The 25746-nt window shown below is 42.6% G+C and overlaps 1 protein-coding gene and 1 pseudogene across 1 annotated transcript; both read left to right on the top strand.

Annotated features, from left to right (window-relative positions):
- Positions 1 to 322: 322 nt before the first annotated feature.
- Positions 323 to 3223, top strand: LOC119521860 (annotated as a pseudogene).
- Positions 3224 to 6264: 3041 nt separating this feature from the next.
- Positions 6265 to 19417, top strand: DPRX (divergent-paired related homeobox). The gene is made up of 3 exons (XM_037820527.1): positions 6265 to 6283; positions 18067 to 18221; positions 19028 to 19417. The coding sequence occupies exons 1-3, from the start codon at positions 6265 to 6267 to the stop codon at positions 19415 to 19417; spliced, it is 564 nt and encodes a 187-aa protein (XP_037676455.1).
- The last annotated feature ends 6329 nt before the right edge of the window (positions 19418 to 25746 follow it).

The following is a 25746-nucleotide window of genomic DNA, read 5'->3' as shown; positions in this document are numbered from 1 at the left end:
TACATATTTCCATTCCACGCTTATGCAATTTCTTGACCTACAAAGCAGGCTATAAATTCATTTAAATGGAAGACTGTAACCCTCTTGGTCAGGTCTGGGCACATGGATAGATGGATTCTTTCTGTGATGAAGTAGACTAAATTCTCTCCTACTTTAAGGGAACTATCAAAGTCGACAATCTCAAAACAGCAAAAACACTGGCATGCATTGAAAGCTTGTGCAAATAACTGAAACAAGGGGCACGAGAATGGTTCTGCATAATGTAAGATGTCACAGAATCAAACAAACAAACAAACAAAAAGCTGTCAAGAGGGCAGCAGGAATGCGGGGTGCGGTCGGCATTATGAAGACACCAAAGGCCTGGGAGCTCTTCCTCCAGGCCTGCTGCGGGGCCTCCAGGGCTGGCGGCGGCCGCGAGCCGAGGGGCTGGGAGGAGCGCGATCGGCCGGGAGCCCGCGGGCCGCAGGGGGTCTCGCCTGCTGGAGGAGCTCCCCGCGCCCCCCGCGCTCCCCGCGCGCCCCGCCCCCAGGCCGGGGGGACACTGCAGCCGGAGCCCGGGGGTGGGGGGCGCCCACCATCTGAACTAGGGTGTCCCGACGTGACGGTTTCAGCTGCGATGCACGTTTAAAAGGGCATTTTCGAGTTTAGTTTGCTCCGGTCACGGTCTGTGCGCATCTTGTTATGAGAGCGGTGCCAGGACAACAAAGCATTCAGCTGACGCCCGCTGCGCTGTGTAGGAACAGGGGTGCATTTTGATTTGTACCGTGGTGGAGAAGCTTTTTCTGCAGAACAGCCACCGTCTTGCACTTGACCCTGTTGTGGGGAAATGGGCTATTCGGAGGCATCTCTTCAAGAACATGTTATTTCTGAACACGCAGTGATTTGTCTCATCTGTGCGGCATCGCCTGGGCGCAAGCCTAATCATGTCCCGGACGACTTTGCGACGTTGCAGCTCATCTTACACTGGAACCCACAGCCCCTAGAGATTTGGACGCCTCGAGTGGGGTTCCATATGAACCCAGAATGTTTCACCCCGGCCGGGAGGTTCTCGTACTGGTGGAGCAGACATGCACTTTACTAGCAGGTCTGCTGGTTGATTTTCTTCTCCTAGTTCCTCTTCTCCAAGCAGTAGGGAAGCCACGGATACTCTAGCTGGGCTTTTGTCTCAGTTATCAGGAGTGAGGCTTTCTGCAGGACGGCAGATTAATTCTACAGGGTCTTCTGCTTCTCAGTTACAGCCGCTGCAGCTGCAGCCACAGCCAGAACTGGCTGCACGTCCAGGCAGCACTGCAGCGACTGGAGACCCCAGGCCATGCAACCCCACACACTAACACAAGCAGTGTCACCACTACAATCACACACTCCCCAGATACAACCAACACAGCTGATACACAGAGCAGCCTGCAGACTCTCCAGAATTCACCATTTCTGTTGACGAGGTCAAGCGACCTTAAAACATCTGAAACAGCGCCAGTTGTGGGAAGCCAGCGTGCACACCGCAGCCTGTTTGTCCAAGAGCTCCTTCTGTCCACTTGAGTGTGTGAATAGAGCTTGTTCTCAGACAAGGATGGACGGGGCAGATGGCACATGTGGGTGCTACGGGCTGTGTTGATACTATGCCTTTAGATGTTGCTTTAGAAAACCTAAATTTAAAAGAGTAATAAAGGAAATGAGCCCCCCCATCTCCTCTTTGGTGCCATCCAGATTGGCAGTCAAGGTCCTCTGTGCTATATTTGCCAATGAAAGTGGACAAGTATCTTGGGTTTGTTTGGTGATTGTAATTTCAGGTCTGTCTCTCTTGTTACATTGCGTACATTCAAATGGAAGAGAGAAAATACATATGATAATCATTTCCGCTTAACTAGTGTTTACTTCTAGCATGAAAATGTGGAAGCAATGCAGGGTGGTCTCTGCTTTCTGTACCTTGACATGCAAAAGGTTCTCCTAATACTCCACATTCAAAATGAAGAGGAAAACGGAAACCTCCAATGAAAACTGCTGTATTTATGAATATGAATGAATAAAAACTGCTTAAATGGTTGACTTTACTGAAAAAGAAAATAGAAAAAAAAAAGTCTTGGAGTTATAAGGTATGAGGCGTCCAAAAACAAAAACGCACCACCACCAAAACTCCTAACCTCATGCTTAAATAAGAGAATTTCTCCAAAGACCGTTCTCCTCTCCAATGAGAATGTGTTTTTCTTAAACACATTTTAAAGCAGTGCAGTTATGCTTCAAAAAGACCGAAGGAAAGGGTCCAGCTTGTTCATTTTTAAAATGTGTGGTTGAATGTGATTTTCCTTGCCGGGACTTGTAAAATGGGATCATTCTTTGATCTGTTGTTCCAAGCTCCAGATTGAAAATAAAATCCTAATTTTTGTGGTCTTTTCCCCCACCCTCACCAGGTTCCCTCCTACCACTTGCCCACTCTCACACTTGTCCTTGGACTAACTCAGTTTTTGCCGTTTTTCTTCCATTTGCCCAAACTGGATATGCAGTTTGTGAACTGCTCACAGCCTTCCTTGATGACTTACTTCAGTACCTTAGACCAACATGACAGATATTTCCAGAGCATTTGAAGAAGGGCAGGCACCCAACAGGTGACTTTTTTGCTGTCCAACAGGTGGATTTCAGTTAAGATGTTCCGGATGGTCCAGGGCCGTAAGCAGCTGATGGACTAGTTTGGCACATGGTGACAGGAACTAACGTGGGGCTGGACGGAGGGGGCCTGTGGCTGAGGATGTCCGCAGGGAGGCCTCGGTGCTGTCCAGGCTTGCCGGGCGCAGCTCCACAACGTTCCCAGACTTGCTCCCACTGTCCAGCTGCCCCAGCCTGTTATCTGTGAGCACTGACAGGAAAGCCCGCATCTGGACATACTTCAGTCCTTTTTTTTTTTTTTTTTTTAACCCCTGGCTATCCAGGGTCTGGAGCCAGACAGCTGGAGCTGCAGAGCCCTGAGATGACCCACGAGCAGTCGGATGGCAGCAAGTCTTATAGCGCCAGCAGCCAGTTGATGAGCCAGCTCACCTGTTTCCTGGAGATGGTCTTCCAGCTGAAGTCCAGGGAGACGTGCAGTGGCAGGATGATGCCTCTCCGCATAAGGGGCCTGATCTCTGGGTTGAGCTCCTGGCCCAGCTCCCTGTTGGGAAGCCACGGATTTGGCTTCTGCAGCAGCGGGGACGCCAGGGTCCATCAATACCTTAGAATCGTGAATGTGGTCTGACCAGAAGGGGCTAGAAAGGGGCTGTAAAAATAACAAGCCAACCATTGTTGAGTCCTGAATATAAACTAAACCAAGCGACTTTTTTTCTTTTCACATATTTTCAAGACCGGGAATGTCCTTATGATGGTTTAGCAGGGGGTGTGGGAGCTGGTCTCTAATGGGGCCCCCAGTGACCCCACCCAAATGTTCTTAATTTCCATTTCTCAGAAGCTATTGAGGCTGTTTCCCTCCTATTGAAACTGTGTATTAACTGCAGCAACTGAACTACTTTAAACCAGCTTTTATTCCTACCAACTGGATTACTTTATAAAACTAGCTTTTATTCCAGTCATATTCTGATATATAGCAGAATAGTCAAATCTCGGATGAATTGAATTGTAACCCAAATGTATCTAACGCAGCAAAAACCTGTGGCTACCGTTCAGGTGCTGGGCTGTAACCCAGAGGCCCGGATGTTTTGATAATAATGCTTTATTGCATAACTGTACAAAACCTTACCTGTAAATGTAACGTTTCTTAAAGACTTGCAGGCTCTGCCAGTTACCCCCTATCTTGCCTTAATGTCTGTTAACCTTTGAAGTAGCAAATACTTGTAATTGTTGTAAGGCACTGAACTATAACCCAGATGCCTGAATGCTCAGATAATGACACATCACATTGTAACGCATGACTACCTCTGCCAGAACCCCCATGCCAATTTGTGTAACTGGGCCAGTAACAAGACAACTGGTGAGTGGCCCCTGCTTATATCCACTTATCTTATTTTACAACCCTGAGAGATGGTGTGCCTGCAGGTAGCACCCTTAATAATTACTAACGAAGTAACATGAGTCAGCCCAGAATTAATCACCTTGCTCATTACCCTAAGCCTGCCTGCCTCTGTTTGAAGACTATAGAAGTCTCCAAGCTTCTGCAGCTCGGGAGACACAAATCTCCTGTTCTTTTGCTGCACATTGGCAATAAAGGCTCTTTCTCTCGTTGAAATCCTGGTGTCTCCAAATCCGCCATTGAGCTCATCGGGCAACAAATCTATGTTTTTGTTCAAAATCACTATGTTTATTAGTCAGGTGCATATACTCTTTGTAAAATATCTGTGCCAGTCTTTTGCCCACTTCTCTTTGGAGTTGTATGCCTTTTTTTTTTTTTTTGTAATTTTAAAAAATTGGTTTTTAAGAGTGTTTATTCTGAATATGAATCCTTGGTTGTTTATCTTTTCCACTCTGTGGGTTGCCTTTCTGCTTTCTTAGTGCTGTCTTTTGAAGGAAAAGAGTTCTTAATCTTAATATAGTTACATATTTTTTCTTCATGATATGAGTTTTGTGGCCTGTTTAGTAAATCTTAACCTACTCCTATATCATAAAAATGCTCTTCCATGTTGCCTTCTAAATACTGTATTGTTGTATTTGCTGATTTTAGATCTGTGATTCATTTATATTTGATTTTCATGTGTGAGATGAGATAGGGTCAGTATCCATTTATTAAGCTATAGTTGTGAGCAGTGAGTGGTTTTATTTGTCCTTCTGTTGATCTATCTGATTTTTTAAAATTTTATTGTGGTAAAATATATATAACAAAATTTGCCATTTTAACAATATTTTTTCTTAAAAAACAACTTTATTGTGGTATAACGTATATAAAATAAGATTCACCCATTTTACATGTGACGGTTTGATGCATTTTGACAAATGGCATTTGGGGGACACAGTACATTCAAACTGGCACAACCAGCATCAATAGAATATTTCTCTGACCCAACACTCACTACTAGGCACTCTCCATCACTTTATTCTGCTTTTATTCTCCTCAGCATTCATCAGTATCTAAAAACATTCATCTGTGTGTGTGTATTTACTAACTTACTAGATTGTCCTTCCAGGGGAAAAAAACCCTCCATGAAGGCAGGGACTCCTTCTTTCATTCCTGTATCCCCAGAAACAAGATACTAGAAGCTCAACAAAATTCTGAAGATTAAATGAATGAGTTAATTACTCGATTGCTTGAATCGTGTCACAGTCTTAAACCATTTCATGTTACCTAAAATATGATTTAATCTCCCTAGACTATAAATTCATTTAGACTTGTTTGTGTCTTCTAGATCCCTGTTACCTAGAACAGTGTCTGGCATAGGCAGTCAGTTTATATTTGTTGAATAAATAAATGAATTCAGTAGTGAACAAAAGAGACTCTGATTTTATAGTTGTTACATCTAGTAGAAGAGACAGACAGTCAAAAGATATATAATGAAATGTCAAGTACTGATAAATACACTGAAGAAAAACAAGGCAGAGCAAAAGGACAGAGCGTGATGGATGCTTTTTAAGATAAGACGCCCAAGGACAGGTTTTCTCATCTTGCTTTGGCTTGGTTTTCCTGTCTGTTTTGGTTTTACGTTGATTTGTTTTGAGGAAGTGGCAGAGACTTGAGGTGAGAGGGGAGCCACATGACTCTGGTGGAAAAGCATCTCGATGTTCTGCCTGTAAGAGGGTGTAACCAAGAGATGGGTAGAGGATGTCCACAAGGAAAGGCGGTGGATGGTGCTTTTGAAAGCAGGGTTTCTCAGCCTCGTCACTGTTGACACACTGAACCTGATAATTCTTTGTGGTGGGGACTGTCCCGTGCATTGCACAATGTAGAGCAGCCCCCTTGGCTTCCTACCCCCCAGATCACCAGCAGCACGCCACCCCGGTTGTGACAATCAAAAATGTCCCCAGGTATTACCAAATGCCCACTGGAGGGCAAAATTGCCCCTGGTGGAGAAACTCTGGTCAAAGGACAGCAGATGTGCAGACTAAGGACGTATGTTTCAAGTCATCTGGATTTGTTTAAGGATGAGAGACGAACAAAGGTCACTGGAGTGTAGCACTGGAGTGCAGGAGCCTCCTCCTGGGTCAGTGGGATGTCCACGTGCAAACACACCCCACTCACTTGGGAGGGAGAACAGCCTCTGTGGGCGTTTTATAGCAGAAGGCTGAGGGATTATTCCGAGAAGAGGGCTGAATGCTAGTGGAATGGTTCAGATTAAACCACGGATTCCAGTGGGCATGGGGAAACGGCTTTCAGGTAGAGCATGGCAGGAGATTATCTAAAATTATAAAGCTTTTAGAACTAAAATGAGATTAGAGCTAGCAGCCCAGGCAATGATCCGATTAATCCCACCGATACCTTGGGAGAGGCGGGCAGCCCCCTTGGGACCGGTCTCCAGGGCAGGCAGTGAGTGTTCATCAGGAAATGATGCTCTCAGACGTTGTCTGAAGCACTCTGGGCAACTGCACAATTTTATTCCCCAAGGCCCCAAACCAGGAACTCCTCAGGACACCAACTAAACCTTCTAATGATGGTGACTGAGCCAGCGGTTTCCAACCCTACTGTGCACTAGACTTACCTGAGAATTGCTGGCAAATCCTTATACTTGGGCCCCACCCACAGAGAATCAAATTGATTGACCCTGGGGTAGAGCCCTGGGCATTTATGTTTAACTCATCAGAGGATTATAATGTACAGCAGAGATTGAAAACCAAAACAAAGACTCAGAAGTGTTGCTCATTCATGACTTCTTTGCTCTCCCTCAAACTGCAGGCTTAACCTTAAGGTGTGCTTTCTCAGGTTTGGATAAGCATTTCTGAGATCATTTAATTTTTAAAAGTTTAGTGGGGTCTCCACAAACAGGAGGAGACCAAGTCCACTGAATGGGGAAAGAATAGTCTCTTCAAGAAATAGTGCTAACTCACTAAGTTTCTCTCAGAAATCTTAAATCCACCAGAGTGTTCCTAGGCCAGACAAGTCCTAAAATCCAGAAACAACAGCCCCTTTAAGAACAATAACCAGATGCAGCCCCCTTCCCCATAATGTCAACACCCCTTTTCAATATGAACAAGTTAGGGTGGTCACTGACTAGACACCCCTGAAGCTCGAGAAAGCGATTAAATGAGAGGAAGGGAAAGCAATAGACAAGATAGGATTTAACAAAGGATCATGAATACTGAATATTTATATAACTTTTTTTTAGATGCTAGGGTATTACAATAGCTAGAATTAAATAACTGAAATGGTGGAACTATAATCCATAATATTCTTTGAAATTGGCTCTATAGCTACTTGTTAAATCATACTTTGAAAGTTATCACTGTTATGTATATATGTTAAATTTTGTAATTTAAAGATGTATTTAAAAATAGTACTAAGAAAACTGGATATCCACGTGCAAAGGAATGAAATTGGATCCCTACCTCACAACATAAAATGGAATAGGATTTGACCGTAAAAAGGCATGCAACATGCTATATGCTACGGCATGGATGAACCTTGAAAATATCATGTTGAATGAAATAAGCCAGACACAATTGGACAAATATCATATGATACCACTATGTGAAATATCTAGAATAGGAAAATTAATAGAGACAAAAAGTAGATTACAGGTTACCAGGAGCTGGGCAGAGGGGAAAATGGGGAGTTACTACTTCATGGGTACAGAGTTTCTGTTTGGGGTGATGATAAAGTTTTGAAAATAGATGGTGGTGATGGTTGCACAGGATTGTGAACATAATTAATGGCTCTGAATTGTACACTTAGAAGTGGCTAAAATGGAAAATTTTACAATGTGTGTGTATATATATATATATATCCACAATGAAATTTAAGAAAAAAAAAAAAAGAGGAAGCAGTGAGCTATCTGGAAAAGGACTTGGGAGAAGAGATTCTCTTTTCTTTTAAAAACAAAATATTTTCTATAGTATTTAGCCTGTCCTGAGGTCAGTCTAGAATCATATCACTTATAATCCCCAACCCTGAGAAAGGGAGAAGAGTTACACTGAAAGAGAGAAGTAAGCAAACTATGGATTCAGCACCTTTGACTGGGCTGATGCTAATGACTTGAGGAAAAGCAGATCTTTGTGTCTCTGATAATTTTATTTGACCCTTCTTAGTGGCTCTTTTTAAGTTGGTCTCTGACATGATCAGAGAATGAAATATGTTCAACCATCAGCCCTAAAATATTATAAATTGTTGTTTCATGTTTCATGTGTCTGAGTCACTTCCAAAGATATTTTATTTTTTGCTGGCCTCTCAGATACTTACTTGTTATGCTGATTAAGGGTCATTTCTGGGAAGATGTCTCCCCATGGTTGGCAATTTTTTTTTATGGCTGAGATGTTATTGAATTGGTGGGATGCATTGTGGTCTAGGATACAAAATTCAAGACAAAGGTAGGAAGAAATCTACTTCTTGACTGACTGGAAGTACTATTTCTACAGTAGCCTCCCCTCTATCTTTTTTTGTTTGTTTGTTTTAAGAAAAGTTGTGGGCTTACGAAACAATCATGCATAACATGCAGGATTACCACACGCCACACCATCACCAACACCCTGCATTGGTGTGGACCATTTGTAACAATTGATGACAGCACGTGCCCTCTTTATCTTGTCATGTTTGTTTCTTTCCTTACTAGCCCCTAATTCATTGTTTGGTTTGTTACCTGTGGGCTCTCTAGCTCCCCCACTGGACAGAGGGGCAATAGCAGCTCTGTGGTTAAAGTGCAGGTTTACTAACCACTTCTGCCACTTACTAGTTGTGGGACATTGGACAAGTCAATTATACCCCTCCCTTTTTTTTTTGCTTTTGTTTTTGTTTTTTTTTTTCCATTTCTTCATCTGTAAAGAAGATCGTTGAGAGAACTAAATAATTTACTCTTGAGACCCACTGGTTACAGCAGTCTATGCCAAACTTTACTGTGCATGTGAATCACCGGGGGCTCTTGTTAAAACGCAGGTTCAGGTTCGGCAGGTCTGGGGTGGGATGAGATGCTGCAGCTCACAAGCTCCCAGGTGATGTGAGCGGCTGGTTTGTGGTCCCCGCTTTGAGTGGTGAGGGGGAGTCTAGGCTCAACAAACAGTAGACAGATGACAGAATTAGGAGAGGTCCAGGGTCTCTGGGGACCCAGGGATCAGATTGGTGGGTGGGGAAGAAGGCGATGGAGAGGGAGGGACGGGGTGTGGCTCTTGAGGACAGTATTTAAGTGCTGATGCCACCGTTGCCAGTTCTTGTCACTGCAGCTGAACAGACCAATATTAAAAGATGACAGACTCAGAGGATCTTCCTAAAGGTAAGCTGGAGGGATGGCATCTGAAGGAAAGACATGTGAAGTTGGGACAGATTAATGAGTGTGGGACTCGGTGTGATTCAGGCGAGGAATCTACACTGACAAATTGTGAGCTTCGTCAACTTGGGTGGTAGAAACTTTGCTTAGAGGCTGTCACCTGAGGGCAAACCCATTGAATTCCAGATCTTCCCCTTGTTAATTGGGCTATAATTTCTCAGATCCTTGATGTCCTTCCTCAGGAAATGTGGGCTTTGATTCCTATCAAGATGATTAAATCATTGAATACAGGCTTAACCAATCTGGAAATCTCATCATTTTAATGATCATTTACTAGATAGAGAGCTTGTGCTAAGCCACTTTCTGGCCTAATTTGATTTGACCATTAAAGTCTTTTAAAGGGTTATGATTAGAAGTCTCAATTTTATAGGTAAAGTCACTAGAGAGAAGAAATGCCAGGTCCAAAGTGTCAGAGCAAGCAAGCAGGAAGGCTGGCACACTCTTGTTAACGTTTGAGCCCAATTCAGAAAACTCCTACACTGTTAAGTATGTGCTGGTCACCAGGGTACGGCACAGTCTCAAAAAGGGCACCTCATCTCCCTGTTGCCCATCCTGTACCTCCCTCACCGAGAATAATGAGAACCAAATGGGCTAATATTTGAAAGCACTTAAAACAGGGCTTGGCACACATTAAATCTTGGGAAAGATTTTGTGTCTGCCTCTGTAAGTCTGCCTTGCTAGTTTTCTCCTATTTAACAAGCACTTACATAGGTTTTACTATGTACCAGGTACTGCTCCAAATGCAGGAAATCCTCATAAGAGTGTCCCATTTTACAAATGAGGAAACTGAGGCAGAGAGTTTAAGTCACTAGCTCAAGGCCAGAGAGTTAGTGAATAGGGGCAAGTCAGAGTGTCAGAGCAACACTAGAACAACTCTAGGGCTTGCAATGTGTCCACACTGTGCTAGACCGAAACTGCTTCTGCAGCTGCTCACTGCACAGCATGTGGAGTTCGGGACGAGAGCTCTGGTTTCTCCTCCACCGCATCTCTCTGCCAGGCACGGGAGAGCCACTGAAGAAGAAGGCTCCAACCCACTGTGTGACACACAGCATGCATCCATCCATCCCACTGCTCATGGATCTTTGGGTTGTGGTCGGTAATTCCGCAGCTATAAACCCCACTGATTGGAACACAATAACGCTCTTGTACATAATTCATTGTCAAAATAACAAACAGGAAGTAACATCCTCCCAACCCCCATCCCCACCCCCCAAAAAAAGATAGGGACCTCCCCCAAAACAATGGTTCAGCAAGGGAGGTGTGGAGAAGTGAGGAGAAAAAAAGTGCAAGAAAGTAGGAAGGGGGATAAAAACAAGGACAAAACAGACATACAGGAAGAATGAGTAAGAAAGGAAGGAAAGAAGGAAGGAATGAAGGAGAAGAGAGAAGGAAAAAGGGGCAAGCCAAAAAAAGAGAAAGAAAGAAAGAAAGAAGACAAGAAGGAAGGAAGGTAGAGTGGTCAATGATGGTGACTTAATGTACAAATATAAAAATGTTTTTTACATGTGGGAGAACAAATGGATGTCAACCTTGCAAGGTTGAAAAAGGGATAGTATTGGGGAAAAAATATAATCAATGCAATCTGGAGTCTATAGTTAACAGTAACATTGTAATATGCTTCCACTAAATGTAACAAAGGCAATTAAAAACATAAAAAAATAAAAAGAAGGAAGGAAAATTAGAAAAAAAAAGTGCTCCCCTCCAAAATGGAGAGAAATGTGCCAAGAAGAGAGAACGTGGAAGAGTGGAACACAGAGTGGGAAAGAGACAGACATCAGGGTAAGACAGAACAAAAATAAAAAACAAAAAAACTGTAGGAAAAAAAAGCCTCCCCTCCCCCCCCCCAAAATAAGGGGTGCATGAAAAAGGGACATTCAAAAAAATAATAATAATAATAATAAAAGTGTCCCTGCCCCACTCTGCTCTGGTTAGGTGAAGTAATCCTAAAATTATAAAGTTTACAGGCAAAAAAAAAAAAAAAAAAAATCCCTTAAAAAAAATAAAAATTTAGGGTCAAAATGTAAATTGCAACATTAGTACCAGGCCAAAAAAATATCAAACAAGACAACCACTTAACAACAGATTTCTTCTGGGAGTTAATTTCACAGTCCATTGCAATACTTCTGTAACATCTTGTGTCTTAACATTTTCCTTTTTCAAATTATATGTTCATGCATGGATTTGTGTTAACAGAGATGAGTATATTCTGGGGCAGTTACAAATATTACCAGAACTATGTGTTGCCCAGGACCAGGATTTATATTCTGGAATTCAATTAGTTATCAGCATATAGAGGCTTGTAGAGCCCAATTTTATAAGCAACAATGGAGGGAAAAAACACATAAAACTTTAATTTTGTAATGGTGAAATAAGTAGTACATAGCCTTTTCTTCTGCAGTTGCCTTTTTCTCATTGATTCGTGAGTTTCATCGTTTCGTTCACAGAACTGTGGCTGAGAGTCTACGCATTGCAAGCATCTTCTCCCAATTTGTAGCTTGTCTTTTCACTCTCTTTATGGAATCTTTGAATGAACAGTTTTTCTAATTATAATGTATTCAAATGTATCCACGGGTTTTCTTTAATGATTTGCTCATTTGGTGTCTAATTTAAAATTCCTTTCCTACTCCGAGCTCATAAAGATATTTGCATATTCTCCGAGATAATCCTCTAAGGGTTTCAGTGTTTTGCCTTTCCTGTTCAAGTCCCTGGAGTCTTGTGCATTCTCAGGTAACTTAATTCCTAGCTAGATGCCTTGGAGGCTTTGGTTGCTTTTGTGAATATGTTTGTTTGTTTGTTTGTTTTTCTGTTTTATATCAAGTTGAATGTAGGTGGTATAAAGAAATGATCTTTTAAGTAGGAAACTTGCTTAACTCTTTCTTTTTTTTTGACAGGTGCTCCTCTCCCATCACATCAGGAGATGTGCCATGACAGGTATCCTCCTGCCACCGAGGCTAGTGATGTGACTTTTAACCACTCGATCGAGGTGTTGTCTGCCAGAGCTTGGCATTGCAAAGGTACATCATCCTGCAGTTAGCAGTTAATCTGTGCCACTGGCAAAAATTGCTGGTTGTTCACACAATGAGTTGGGGAGCTGCCTTCTTCTTTCACCAGTGGTGGCAGCGGGCATCCTTGTCTTTGTCCTGATCTTAAGTGGAAACCTCTCAGCCTTCTACTGAGTGTGATGTTAGCTGTGGGTTCTTCATATAGGCCCTTTATCAACATTGGGAAAGGACCCTCCCCCCAATTACTAGTTTTCTGAGCTTTTTTATCAGAAACGGTGCTGGATTTTTCCAAATGCCTTTTCTGTATCAGTTGAGATGATCATGTGCTTTTCTTCCCTTTGTCCTGTTAATATGATGTATTAATTGATTGGTTTTCTAATACTGAGCCACCCTTAGATTCCGAGGATAAATCTTACATGGTCAAGGGGTATAGTCCTCTTAATGTGCTGTTGGATTAGTTTTGTGAAATTTTGTTGAGGACTTTTGCATCTAAATTTGTAAGGGAAATTGGTCGGTAATTTTCTCTTGTGATGTCCTTATCTGGCTTTAGTTCAAGGGTTATTGCTGGTGCTTAACTCTTGATTCTGTTAGCTTTTCTAATAGATAATCATATTATCCACACCTAATCAGTTTTATCTCTTCTTCTCCAGTCTCAGACATTTTTGCCTTATAGCAGCACTAGGTTAAACTCTCACAATGCTAGTGGATGGCCTCTCCATGTTCCTGATCATAAAGGGAAAACAGCTAATGATTTTCCACCAAGTATAATATTTCCCAGAAAGTTCTGGTATATTACTTTAACAAAGTAAGGCAAGGTGATTTATTCCCCAATTTATTTTCTTTTTTCAATTAAAAAATCAACTTTAATCGATAAGATATCAACTTTATTGATAACTTACAAAGTCTACCCATTTTAAGTATGCAGTTCAGTAAGTTTTGACTAATAAAAATGCCTGTGTGACCACCATCTCAGTCAAAATTTAGAATATTTCCATCATGTCAAAAAATTCCTTCATACCCCATTGTGGTCCTCACCCCTTACCCCACAACATACACACGCACACAAACATACACACATACACACCACCACCACTGCCCCTCTGAATGGTGATCTGCTTTCTCGCCCTGTAGATTAGTTTTGCCTGCCTAGTATATACATGTACAGTGTGTGCTCCTTTGTATATGGCTTCTTTTTCTCAGAATAATGTTTTTGAGATGCATTCATGATGTATCAGTAGTTCATTCCTTTTAATAGCTGAATGCTATCCCATTGTGTGATTGTAACATGGTTTGGCTATCCATTATGTGCTGATGAACCATCATAGGTTTTTTCTAATTTGGGGGCATTATGAAAAAGCACTTGAGAATATCCACATGCAAACCTTCGTGTGGACATGGTTTCATGTCTCTTGGGTGTACATCTAGAAGTGGCATTGTTTGGCTGTGTGTTGAATGTTTGCTTAACTTGCGAAGAAACTGCCAAAATATTTTTCAAAGTGAACTTCTGCCTATAGAACTTACTTTTGTATTTCCTTTAGTTTGAGTCTGATGCTGATACATTCTGTTCATCTGAAAATATTTTTTCATCTTCATTAATCAAGATCTTTTTTTTTTCTGTTTATAGAATTATAAGTTGCCAGTTTTTTCCCCCTTCAGCCCTTTGAAGATATCACTGAAATATTTTCTGACTTCCATCATTTCTGATGGGAAGTGAGCTTTTAGTTGAATTGTTGCTCCATTGAAGTTAATTTGTCTTTGGCTGTTTCCAACATTTTCTCTATTCCTTTGGTTTTCAGTAGTTTTACCATAATATATTCACGTATGGTTTTCTTTTATTTATTTTGCTTGGAGTTTGTAGGGAATCTTGAATCTATAGATAAGTGTCTTGACATCTTAAAGAAAATTTTCAAATATTATCTACTCAAATATTGGTTCTGCCAAGTTTTCTCACTCCTCTCCTTCAGAGACACAAATTATACATATATAATTGCATCTCATGATACCTACTACTTCTTTTACCCTCTTTCTCTTTTGATCCTCTAGTCTGTCTCCTTTATTCTGGCCTATCTTCCAGTTTACTAAATCTTTCTTCAACTGTATCTAGTCTGTTATGTTCTTCCAAGAAGTTAAGGACTTTTCAGGCACTTTTTAATTTGCTCTTCACCATAGTTAAGGTAGATGCTACCATTATCCTTATTTCAGAGATGAAGTTACTGGATCTTAACAGGAATAGTTGTTTACCCAATTTTATACAAGTCAATGGCAGAACTGGTAATAGGCTCCAGGCCTCTGAATTATGAAGGCTTTCCTTTCCTATTTTCTATCTTTAGTCAGAATTACTTAAGCAGTTTTTTCCTAGGGTGGTGTAGAGAGGAGTGACTGGGGTGTCTAGGACAAAGAAATCCCACCTGAGCCATACAGAATGTCAACATTTGGGACCCAGGACTCTCTATCCTGAGGCTTTGTCCCAGTGGAGGGTAAAGAAGCTTCAGAGTCTTACGAAGACAATCATTCTAAGTACTTCATGTGAACATCTCATATCTACCCTGGGCCAGCAAGACAGATTCTTCTACCAGCAGCAAACTTTTTCTATTGTCAAGTACATGGAATTTATAGAGATCCTTGTTTCCTTCAGGCCATTTTCCTCCCTTCATTGCCCAATGCAATGGATAGAGAGTAGGGCAACCCAATCCTGAGTATGAATCAAAGCTCTTGCTCTACTTGTGTTCTCTGAAATCACATATGCCTTTATTTTATCACCTGCCAAATGAGGACAATCTTCCATATTGTAGCTGGTGAGAGAACTCATGATTAGCCAACCTGTCCTTCCTTACCTAAGCCTATACCTGTGCCCATCTTTGTGCTAAGAACTTTTGAAACACCATTTAATTCTTCCAATAGTCCCTTGAAGAGGATACCAGTAAGCACCTAAATTTCATACAAAGACATAAGACACAGAAGGTCAGAGAACTTTGCCCAAGGTAACACAGCATGGAAACAGAAGAGTCAGCCCTCAGACTTAGGCCTATCAAATCTGAGAACTTAAATCATGATTAACTATTAGATCTTAGATTGGGCATGAAGAACCCAGGGGTGAACAAAACAGCCCAGATTCTGTCCTCTGAACCTGACAGGTTAGGGGAAACAACAATATTAAATAAATATCTTCTGTTGAGAACAAGACATGGAACATCTCTGAGAACTTAAAGGATAGACTCCATTTGGTCCAGGGAAGTCCTGTCTGAGGAAAGGATGTTAAAGCTGAGTTCCTAAAAATAAGTTCTATTCCTAAGTGTAAACTAAGGAAAATCTAGTATAAGTGTGCACCCCACAACAAGACACATAAAATAATATTTATAACAGGACTGTTCATGATAGAAAAATGCAGTCATTCAAAGGTTCACCAACAATAAAATAGATAAATGTATTAGAGAATGTATTAGTTATTTATTGGTGTGTAACCAATTACCCCACAACTTAGCTTTTTAACATATTATCTCACACATTTTCTGAGGGTCATAAATCCAGGAGTGGCCAGGCTGGGTAATCCTGAGTCGGGGTCTTTTATGAGGTTGTGGTCAAGCTGTCAACAAAAGCTGCAGTGGTCTAAAGCTTAACCGTGTGTGGGCAATCCACTTCCAAGATGGCTCATTCGCACAACTTTTGGAAAGAGCCTTGGTTCCTGGCTGGCTGCTGTCAGAAGACCTCAGTTCCTTGACACGAGGGTCTTACATAGGTCTGCTCAACATGGCTTCCCCTAGAACAAGTAATCTGAGACAGCATTCCCAAAATGGGAATCACAGTGTCTTTTATAACCTCATATCAGAAGTATCATCCCATCATTTCTGCCACATTCTGTTGGCCACATGAACAACCCTGTACAGTGTTGGAGGAACTACACAAAGATGTGAATACCAAGAGGTGAGGATCCTTGGTCACCCCCTTGGAAGAACCATATGCCTTGGAGAACAACATAGATATGCATGAGAGAGAGAGAACAAGAGAGAGTCATTCAGTGTTATTCCTTCACGACTCACAATATGTCAAGTACTGCATCCTACAGACATGATGTAATGGAATCCCCAATAGCCCTGTGAAAGAGGGATTAAATCATCACCAATTACATGGGAGACATCTGAAATCTGAAAGAGCAAACGCATGTGTTCAAGGTCAGTTGCTGCGGTAGGATCAAACCCAGACCCCTCCACTTCTCCACTTGGAGTCTTTCTATGTCCACTACATCGCTGTCATCGAATGATCTCATCCAAAAATCTCTTATCTCACAGAACTATTACTCCAGACTTTGCAGACCCAAGTGCCCCTATGACTGTCTCTATTTCTGCTAACTTCTTAAGCCTGGAAAAACCCAGAAAGTGACCGATGCTCCAAGACCCAGCCCATGTAAATACAGCCCACTCTGCCCACCTCCCTGGGAGGGCCCTCCATGACCAGACCCGCAACTGGGACCTCCTTTTTTAATACCTCCCCCACTCACTTTCTCTGCTCCAGCCCTATTCATCTCCTCTATTTCCTCAGGGATTTTGTGCTTGTTTTTCCTCAGTCTGAAATTCTCTTCCTTTAAATATGCACATCCATGGCTTTGTCCCTCACCTCCTCCAGGCAGGCCTTTTCTCGAAAGTCATTTAACTTACAGAGTCCAGAGGTCACTCTGGAAGGTATTCTCATGTGCTATATAGATACCCCTTTTTATTTTTAGTGTGTTGGAATGCCTAGAGGAAAATACCTGAAACTGTTGAACTGCAACCCAGTGACCTTGATTCTTGAAGACGATTGTATAACTATGTGGCTTGCACAGTTTGACTGTGTGATTGTGAAAACCTTGTGGCTCACACTCTCTTTATCCAGTGTATGGACAGATGAGTAGAAAAATGGAGAAAAACATTAAATGAAAAATAGTGTGGGATGGGGGGGATGGAATGATTTGGGTGTTCTTTTTTTACTTTGATTTGTATTCTTTCTATTTTTTTGGAATAATGAAAATGTTCAAAACTTGATTTTGATGATGAATGCACAACTATATGATGGTGCTGTGAACAACTGATTGTACAGTGTCGATGACTGTAGGGTGTGTGAATGTATCTCAATAAAACTGTATTTTTAAAAAATCATTTAAATTGAAACCCTCTGGTCAAATTCCCTATCCCCCTTTGCGAACATTTTTTTCTCTCCACAACTTAATGTGCATTTTAACTCTTAGTTTGTGTGTATCTCCAATAAAATATGGTATCCCTGAAAGCAGTGATTTTTTTCTGTTTGGTTCACTATTGTAGTCCTAAAATAATACCTGACCTATAGTAGGTACTCAATAATTAATTGAATGAATAAGCATAAAATCACGCTTGTGCCACATTGTATTCAGTTGCCTATTTTCTACACAAAGAAAATTGAATTCCATAGTTGAGGCAAAAGGGACCCCATATTTAACTGATAACAAAAGACCAAAGAACCAAGGGAAAAATTTCTATGGTGGGAATATGGAGTAGTGACCGTGACAAAATGAGGCTTAGGAAAACTAGCAGAAAAGGCATGCACACAGTGTGTCAACATCTGGGACCTCAATCTCTTGATTTGCCAGGCTTGACCTCTGTGGAAAGGAGGTAAGTTCAGGGCTTCAAGAATGGAATTGCCTTAGCACCCCATTTGTGTCTTCTCCTCCTTCTCCCCAGGCAAGCACCAGAGGCATCCACAAAGGAAACGAACTATGTTCACTGAAAAACAACTAGAAGATTTGAAGATCTTGTTCAATAAGAACCCGTACCCAAACACTGGTCTTCAGAAAGAAATGGCCTTTAAAATGGGTATACGTCCAACAGTGCTGCAGGTGAGCAAACAGTGCCACAGCTTGCTAAGCTACCTCCCTGGACTATCCTAAACTCAGAGACCCTACAGGATAATTCCTGAGACTTCCCAAAGAATTCCTGAGACTTCCCAAAGAATTCCCGCATTCAGAGACCCTACAGGATAATTCCTGAGACTTCCCAAAGAATTCCTGAGACTTCCCAAAGACTCACACTCTCCTCCCCATACCTCATAATCCTCTGCTTGAATCCCCAGAGCTGGGGTCAGCAAACTTTTTCTTTAAAGGACCAGATAGTAAATACCTCAGGCTTTAGGGCCATGCAACTACTACACCCCAACTACTCAACCACTCACTGTAGCCCCAAAGCAGCCATATCCCATATGTAAACAAATGGGTGTGTCTGCATTCCAGTAAAACTTTACAAACACTGACATTTGGATTTCATAATTTTCATGTATCACAAAATATCATTCCTATTTTTTCAGCCATTTAAAAATGTAGAAAAAAAAATGGGTGTATTGGATTTGGATTTGGCCCACAGGCCTTAGACTGCTGACCCCTGCCCTAGAGGATTCCCTGGGAGTCACCTCTTTGTCTTCTATTTCCTGCTTTGGGATCTCTGATCCATGTCTCACTTCCCATCCCCACTCCATGGAATCTCTACCCTTTCCTGGGAGCAGACTGGGAGCGGCCCCACAAATAGGAGATAACCGGGAGGTGTGTGGAGCTCCCTGTCCTCACTTACAATTATCCATATTCTTGGGTAAGACGAACATCTTCAGGATTGCTCCCCATTCGCCAACCCATTTCTCTTCTTTTCTCCTCAGGTTTGGTTCAAGAACCATAGAGCGAAACTCAAGAAAGCAAAGTACAAGCACATTCAGCAGAAACAGCAAGGAGCTCAACAACAGCAACTACCCGAGGAAGGAGTCAAGACCAGCCCTTCCAAGAGAAACACGGACACGTCACACAGAGCCCCTGCGGGTGTTTGTCCTGCCTCCTTGGTTTACACAGATCATCCAGCACCCTCCTTCCAACTTAGCATTTGTCCCAACTTCAGAGTCCCGGCAGACCACTCTGTTGGCCACAAAATAGTCCATTTTGGCTGCTGCCAAGACCCTAACATATACTTCCTGCATCCCATTTTTGAACCCCAAATTCCCCCCCCAAGCTTAGATTCTAATTCTTTTGTCTCTTCATCTCTACAAAGAACTTAAATGGCATTTTATGTTCTCTCCATTGCCACTTTTCTGTAAATCTAAAATTATCCCCAAATAGAAAGTTCATCTTTAGGCTCTGCTTTCAGGATAGTCAGGCTAGAACATATCCACTAAAAGATAATTTTTTTTAGAAGATCATATATCACAGGTATGCAGCCTGTTTGGGAATTGAATGGTGTCCCCTACAAGACTTTTCCAAGTCATTTGTGAATAGGGTCTTCAGAGATTCTATTAAGATGAGGCCAAATTATATCAGAGAGGTCTTTGATTATGACTGGAGTCCTTATGCACAAAAGAAATTTGGACATGAAAGTAAAGCCCCAGGAGGAGACCAAGGAAGACAGATCACCAGGTGACAGGGGCACACAAGCCACCATCAGAAAACCACAGACCTCAGAGAAAGCACAAACTGCCGTACCTTGATTTCCAACGTCCAACCTCCAGAACTGTGAGATAATAAATCCCTGTTGTTTAAGCCAACCAGCCTGCAGTATTTGTCGTAGAAGTCCCAGTAAACCAAAACAAAGCCAGAGCCAAGTTGAGAGAGAATTTTCCAGTCTTAATTGCATGTGTTAGAAAAAAATAAACGCTGATAATCAGTGATGTAAGTCAGTCTATAGCTCTAAAAATTAGGGTGGGGTGCAGCAAATAATTCCCAAGGAATAAGAAAAGATGATGGTAGAAAAGAACAAAAATTGAAGTGGCTGTGAATTTAAATGAAAATGCACCTACCTACCTGGACCAGCACCCCTGTCAGGTGTGTGGTTCTCTGTGCCTGCTACAGCTGGGGATTCAGGCCACCTGTCCACCAGCCAGGTAGACAGAGAAGTGTATCATCTGCTTGGAAAATCCCCAAACTTCAATCCATCTGTGAAGTTCAGCAAATCCCTAGGTGATGCCCCTTAAGAACAGAGAAATGGTCTCTATCCTGCCTTCCCTTCTCTCCAGCTCCAAGAACTGACTTCTGCTCATGGAAGCCTGACAGCTAAATATGAAATTTTATTGAATCATTCAGGAAGTGCTAACAGCCAGGGGACACTTGACACCTTGCCCACCTCCTCCCAGCATTCACTGATAACTTCACTGTGGTCCAACTTTTGCTGCCAGTTTGTGGGGTCCAGGAAAAAATAAAGCTAGTTGGTAGGCTCCGGGTGTGGACTGGGAGACAAAAAGGCTTAATGGTACAGAGTTTCTGTTCGGGGTGATGAGAAAGTTCCAGTAATGGATGGTGGTGATGGTAACATTGTGGAGGTAATTAAACCACTGAATTGGTTGCATGTACCTGAAAGTGTTTAAAATAGGAAATGTTACATTGTATACATGCTACCACAATATTTTAAAATGTGTGCTCTCAAGTCTTTATCTCCCCAAGTAGTTATTTGGTCTTGTCATCATTGATTAGTTTTGCCTGTTGTTGAACTTCAGAAAAATTGAATCATAACTTATGAGCACTTACGCATCTGACTTCTTTTACCCACCATTTCACGGGTCACATTCATTCACGTTAATTGGGACTCTACTTTTTATTTGTTTATTTTAGAGAAGTTGTGGTTCACAGAACTATTATGCATAAAATACAGGATTCCCATGTACAACCCTAGTGTGAGTAAACACTCTTTAAATAAAAAAGATTCCTTAGTATGACTTAATACCAGGTGATACATTTCTCTCATATTCCCCAATATACTTTCTTCAAGTTGGTTGTTTAAACCAATATCCAAGCAATGTCATCACATTAGGACTTAGGAGTGGATGATACCTAATTCAATCTTTCCATCCACAGTTATGAAATATTTTCTAAGAACTGGGGAGAGAATGGGGGGAAAGACAAAGTCCCTATTAACATATAAAATGAAAAGTCCAAGAATCCAAAAGTAAGAACTTTTCCTCATATCTTACTAATACAATAGTGATAGTTGATGAAGAAATAGAATTCACACAGGAAATACAGGATGAAAACCTAATTCTCCTCTTTGTGTCCTTGTTTGTTTCAATGGTGATCAGTACATTCATTTACCTTTTTAAAAATATTATTTGGGATTCTTCTTAGACTTTTTGTTTTCAAGAGTGAAGAATATTTATTGCCTGGGACCTTATTCCAAAGTGTAAGTCATGTTAATAGGGACTTTGTTTTTTCCCCCATTCTCTCCCCAGTTCTCAGAACAGTGTCACAAAGTCAGTTTTCAGAAAAATATTCTTAAAAGAAAGAAAAAGCAGGTTGGAAGGAATAACTTCCTAGTGCCCTGAGCCCTTTCTTGCATCAGACCCTGCCCCACCCCGTCCCACCCAACACTAACCCAGTGTCTCCCAGGATCGCCTGATGAGGAGAATCACCTGGGGGCTTCTTGGTCCTTAAGTCCCAATCTAGGACCCTTCCCCGCAGAGGGACCGACAGTGTCACTGTGTGTGTGTAAAAGCAAACAGGTGGTGTGAATGCTCAGGAACATTTGGGAAAATACAGGCACCCTTCACTTGTTTCATTTGGTGTTATAATTATACCAAGCTGTGTCCCACCCAAACTTCTACATCCATTTTCCCCCTATTTCCCAAAATTCTCTCCTCGCTGCTCTTCTCCCTTTCCTGAAATTTAATCGAAACCCCTGATCCTGAGAGTTCTTTCCTGACCATCCTGTCTGGCTTCTGTCTCCCCATTTCCAGACTATGGAGACCCACCCCTCGTTTCCCTCGTAGCTCTCAGCACTCCCTGTAATTCCTTTCCTGCGGTGTTCCCCGGCCCGGGCTCTGTCTCACACATCAGAATGTGAGTCTGTGAGCCCAAAGAGTGTGTCTGTCTGGTTCTGGTGGAATCCCCCTGAGAAAGCACAAAGCTTTCATGAAAGAACCAGAGTCCAAAGGAGTGTCAGGCACCCCGGAGGGCAGAAGGGGTGTGACTCTATCCAGGATGGCATTTAAAAAGGGGCAAAGCCCAGGAGGCTCGTGCAAAGCCTGAAGCCTCCAAAGACACTCACTCTTCCTGGAGAAGCTGCTGAGTGAGCCAAAGCCTGAAGGAGGATGGCTGTGAAGGTAGGTGTGGACTGAACCTGAACTCCCAGGATAGAAGATTGAAATCATGTGCAAGTAATACCTGTGCCCGCATTGGGCCTCCTGCCCTTGATTTCTCTCACTTGATAAATGGGAATAATGCGCCCTACTGAGAGGACTGAATCAGAACAGAGCAGTTTGCTCTGGGCAAGAAAGGGCAATAATGGAGATTCTCATTGAAAAGTGTTATAAGCGTGGGGATGCACACTAAAAAGAGGGAAGGTGGGACTCAGGGGAGTTACCTTTTTCCAAGGGAATAGAACTGGTAAGTGGTTGGTCTGGAATTAGATCCCAAGATGTAGGATTTTTTAGGTTCTCTCCATGTTGCCTCAATGAATGAACCAGAAACCTCCGAGCCCCTGAGCCTTGGGAGGCTCACACAAGTGAAATCAATTGTGCAAGGACCCACCATGGATGGGCTGATCTGGGAAGAGAACAGGGATGCTTGATTTCACAAACTCTTTCCACCTTGTCTTTGCTCAATAAAAGCCAAACTAACAGCCCTACTGGCCCAAAGGGTTCCGATCCTACCATCCTAGCTTCCGGAGGACACCAGCCTGGCCATGGAGCCTTGTCCTGGACCCTTTCCTTGCCCCTGTGCCTCTGGATGTCCCAGAACGACCCCAACTTCACCATCCGTGGATTCTCCTGGTGAGTCCAGCTGCTCCTTCCTCCCTCCCCACAAAAGAACGGGTTTAAACATCATGAGTTCCTGGACTTTGATGCCTAGAGAAAGGGAGCATTTTTAACATTGAGAAAGGTCAACAGGGATTTCCTTTTCTGGGGTCTCACACAGTGGAGAACTGGGGAAGGAAGTATTCCTCTTACTGATTACCTCAGTTTCCTCATCTGAAACTGGAAATAGTGATAATCCCTGATGCATAGATTCATGAAGAGAATTAAAAGATGTAATGTGGGTTGAGTGCTGAGGATGGTGAATGGCACATGGTGAATGTTTAATAAATGTTAGCTGTTGATCTTATTTTCCCACTTTTAAAGAGGATAAACTGAGGCCTGAGAGATTGGATAAAGGATCTCCCTTATTCTATGGGGGATAACCATGACCCAGAGGTAGGAGAAGGGTGGGAAACTGACACCTACAAAGGTATATTCAATGTTAGCTTCAGGTGCCCAGTGCGCTAGTCACAGACCCCAGTCTGGGGATGAGTTTTGGGGTGGGTTCTGGATTCCCATCACTGTTTCTTCTTTTCAGCCCCAGGCCAACATGTGGGGAATCCCCCGTCAGAAAGCACTTTGTCAGAGGACCAATTGGACTCTTTGGAAGATTTATTCTATAAGAATGAAGACCCAACAATTGCCCAATATCAAGAAATGGCCAAAAAACTCAAACTGCCTCTGCGTATAGTTCAGGTTTGCTAAGCCTCAGAGTCTTTTATCACAGTCCTACAGTTATCAATACAGAAACACACCCTGATAAAGTCTCTCCTGGATCTGTCCCTACCCATTTATGTGAACTGGAACCCACTTCCCAGACTCCCCAAATCTCTATGAGTTCTAGAGAATCCTCGTGGAAGAAGAGCCCTTCCACCCTTCCAGATCTCCCCCTTGGGCAGCCTGGACCCTGATGGCTTAGCATACTTCATAAAGCCTTCTTCCCCTCGAAACCTGTCCTCTGTCAATGCCCGTCACACAAAGATCCCCAGGAACACTTACAGTTAAACAAGTTTGGTTTATTACTCCTCACAGTGAAGAAGAAAGCACACCATAGAGAATCGAGGGGCATCTCAGTGAGAAGGTGTTAGAAATTAATCTTTTATAGGATTTAAATTTGCTTGGGTTAATATGGGACAGGTTCAAAGGAAAAGACCACATGGTGCTGTCAGAAAACAGAGGTAATTCTGTGATTGAGTATCTCGATAAATCCATAGGATAAGTGTGAAAGAGAAGCAGCAGCGGTCACTCACATAGCAAGAGGGGGGTATCAGGCATTTTGTGCATGGCGCAATACCTTGTTTGAAGTAGATGTTCTGTGGGATTGTTTACATCCAACGGGAGAACACCAAGGCTTAGCTGTGAGCATCAGATCAATTATGGGCTTCAGGCACTCTCTTTCTCTCTCACCTTCTGGAACAGAGAAAGGAAGGACTGGTCCTGGAATCAGCTGGAGAAAGCGAGTAGGGGAAGGTTGCCTTTCTTCTCAGGTGCAGTCTCCTTCCTGGGTGATTACCCTGGGAATCCTTTCATTCCTCACTCCCATTCATAGTTTCTCTTTCCCCCAGAATTGGTTCTACCAAAAGAAGAGGATATTGGAGATATCGAAACAGCAAACTTATCAAAGTCAAATATTGGAGGAGCAAGCCAGAAACATACTGTGTCGGGAACAGCCTATAGTCTCTATCGTGTGTCCTAAGCTGCCCTCACCAAAATCTTCTCTCTCCCGGAACCCAGGGGAACCTATTGTCTACACCTGGAGAGCAACTCCTGGTTGGCCAAATGAAGATACCCAGTTAATTTTGAAGCCACCAGAAACGCTCAGTTTCCCAATTTTCCCGACCTCAGCTTGTGGTCCTTCCCCTGCCCCACAGAGGGGTATTGAGCCCTACTTCTACAGTATAGATTCATATACGTCCATCGGGCTGTCCCAGTTGGGAAGAAAAGAACCTGCCCTCGTTCCCTTTCCACAAGTACACATTGTTCCATGTCCGTTGCTCACCTCAGCGTCCAGCCAGAGATCTGTGGCAAACAATCCTGGATCCAGTGATGAACACCACAGCCCACAGAAGTGCTCCAGACTCTGTGAATCAAGATGATCGGAGCTCAAGCTGATAAACAGCCGACTGAAGGAAGATCTTCCACACTGAGTCACTCAGTGTTTTTTGTTTGTTTTTAACCTCCTCCTCCACTCTTCTTTGGACAATGGAAACACCTTCCAAGGAAGTTCTCAGGCTCCCAGATTCCTTCCTACTAACCCCTCTCTCCCTGACCTTTTAGTATCTATGAATAAAGTGAAATGTGATTGATTAGCTGTGTACTGTGGCTGTAATTGTGAGCTGGTAGGACTACATACTCATCACTCCATGTTCCATCTGGGCTCAACTTTCAAATGGGTGGATGCGCACCACCCTGTCCATCTTTCTCACCAGGGCATTCTGTAGTGCTGATGTTTTGGGATCTCCAATCCACCCAGGAGCTTCGGAATTGAAGATGGGCTCCAATGCACAAGGAGCCTCAGCCCTCCCCGCTCTCTAACCCTCTGCACTACGTGTCTCCCCTGACAAGAACAAGCCCCTCTTAGTCAGCTGTGAGGCTACTAGGGTGGAAGT

The sequence above is a fragment of the Choloepus didactylus genome, chromosome 27 (assembly GCF_015220235.1).
Source record: "Choloepus didactylus isolate mChoDid1 chromosome 27, mChoDid1.pri, whole genome shotgun sequence".
Classification (NCBI taxonomy): Eukaryota; Metazoa; Chordata; class Mammalia; order Pilosa; family Megalonychidae; genus Choloepus; species Choloepus didactylus.
Note: the sequence above shows the minus strand (reverse complement) of the source record. Positions and strands in the feature narration are given on the sequence as shown.

Coding starts and splice junctions, on each gene's coding strand:
- DPRX (XM_037820527.1), top strand. Junction 18,222..19,027: donor TACGTCCAACAGTGCTGCAG/GTGAGCAAACAG, acceptor TTTTCTCCTCAG/GTTTGGTTCAAGAACCATAG.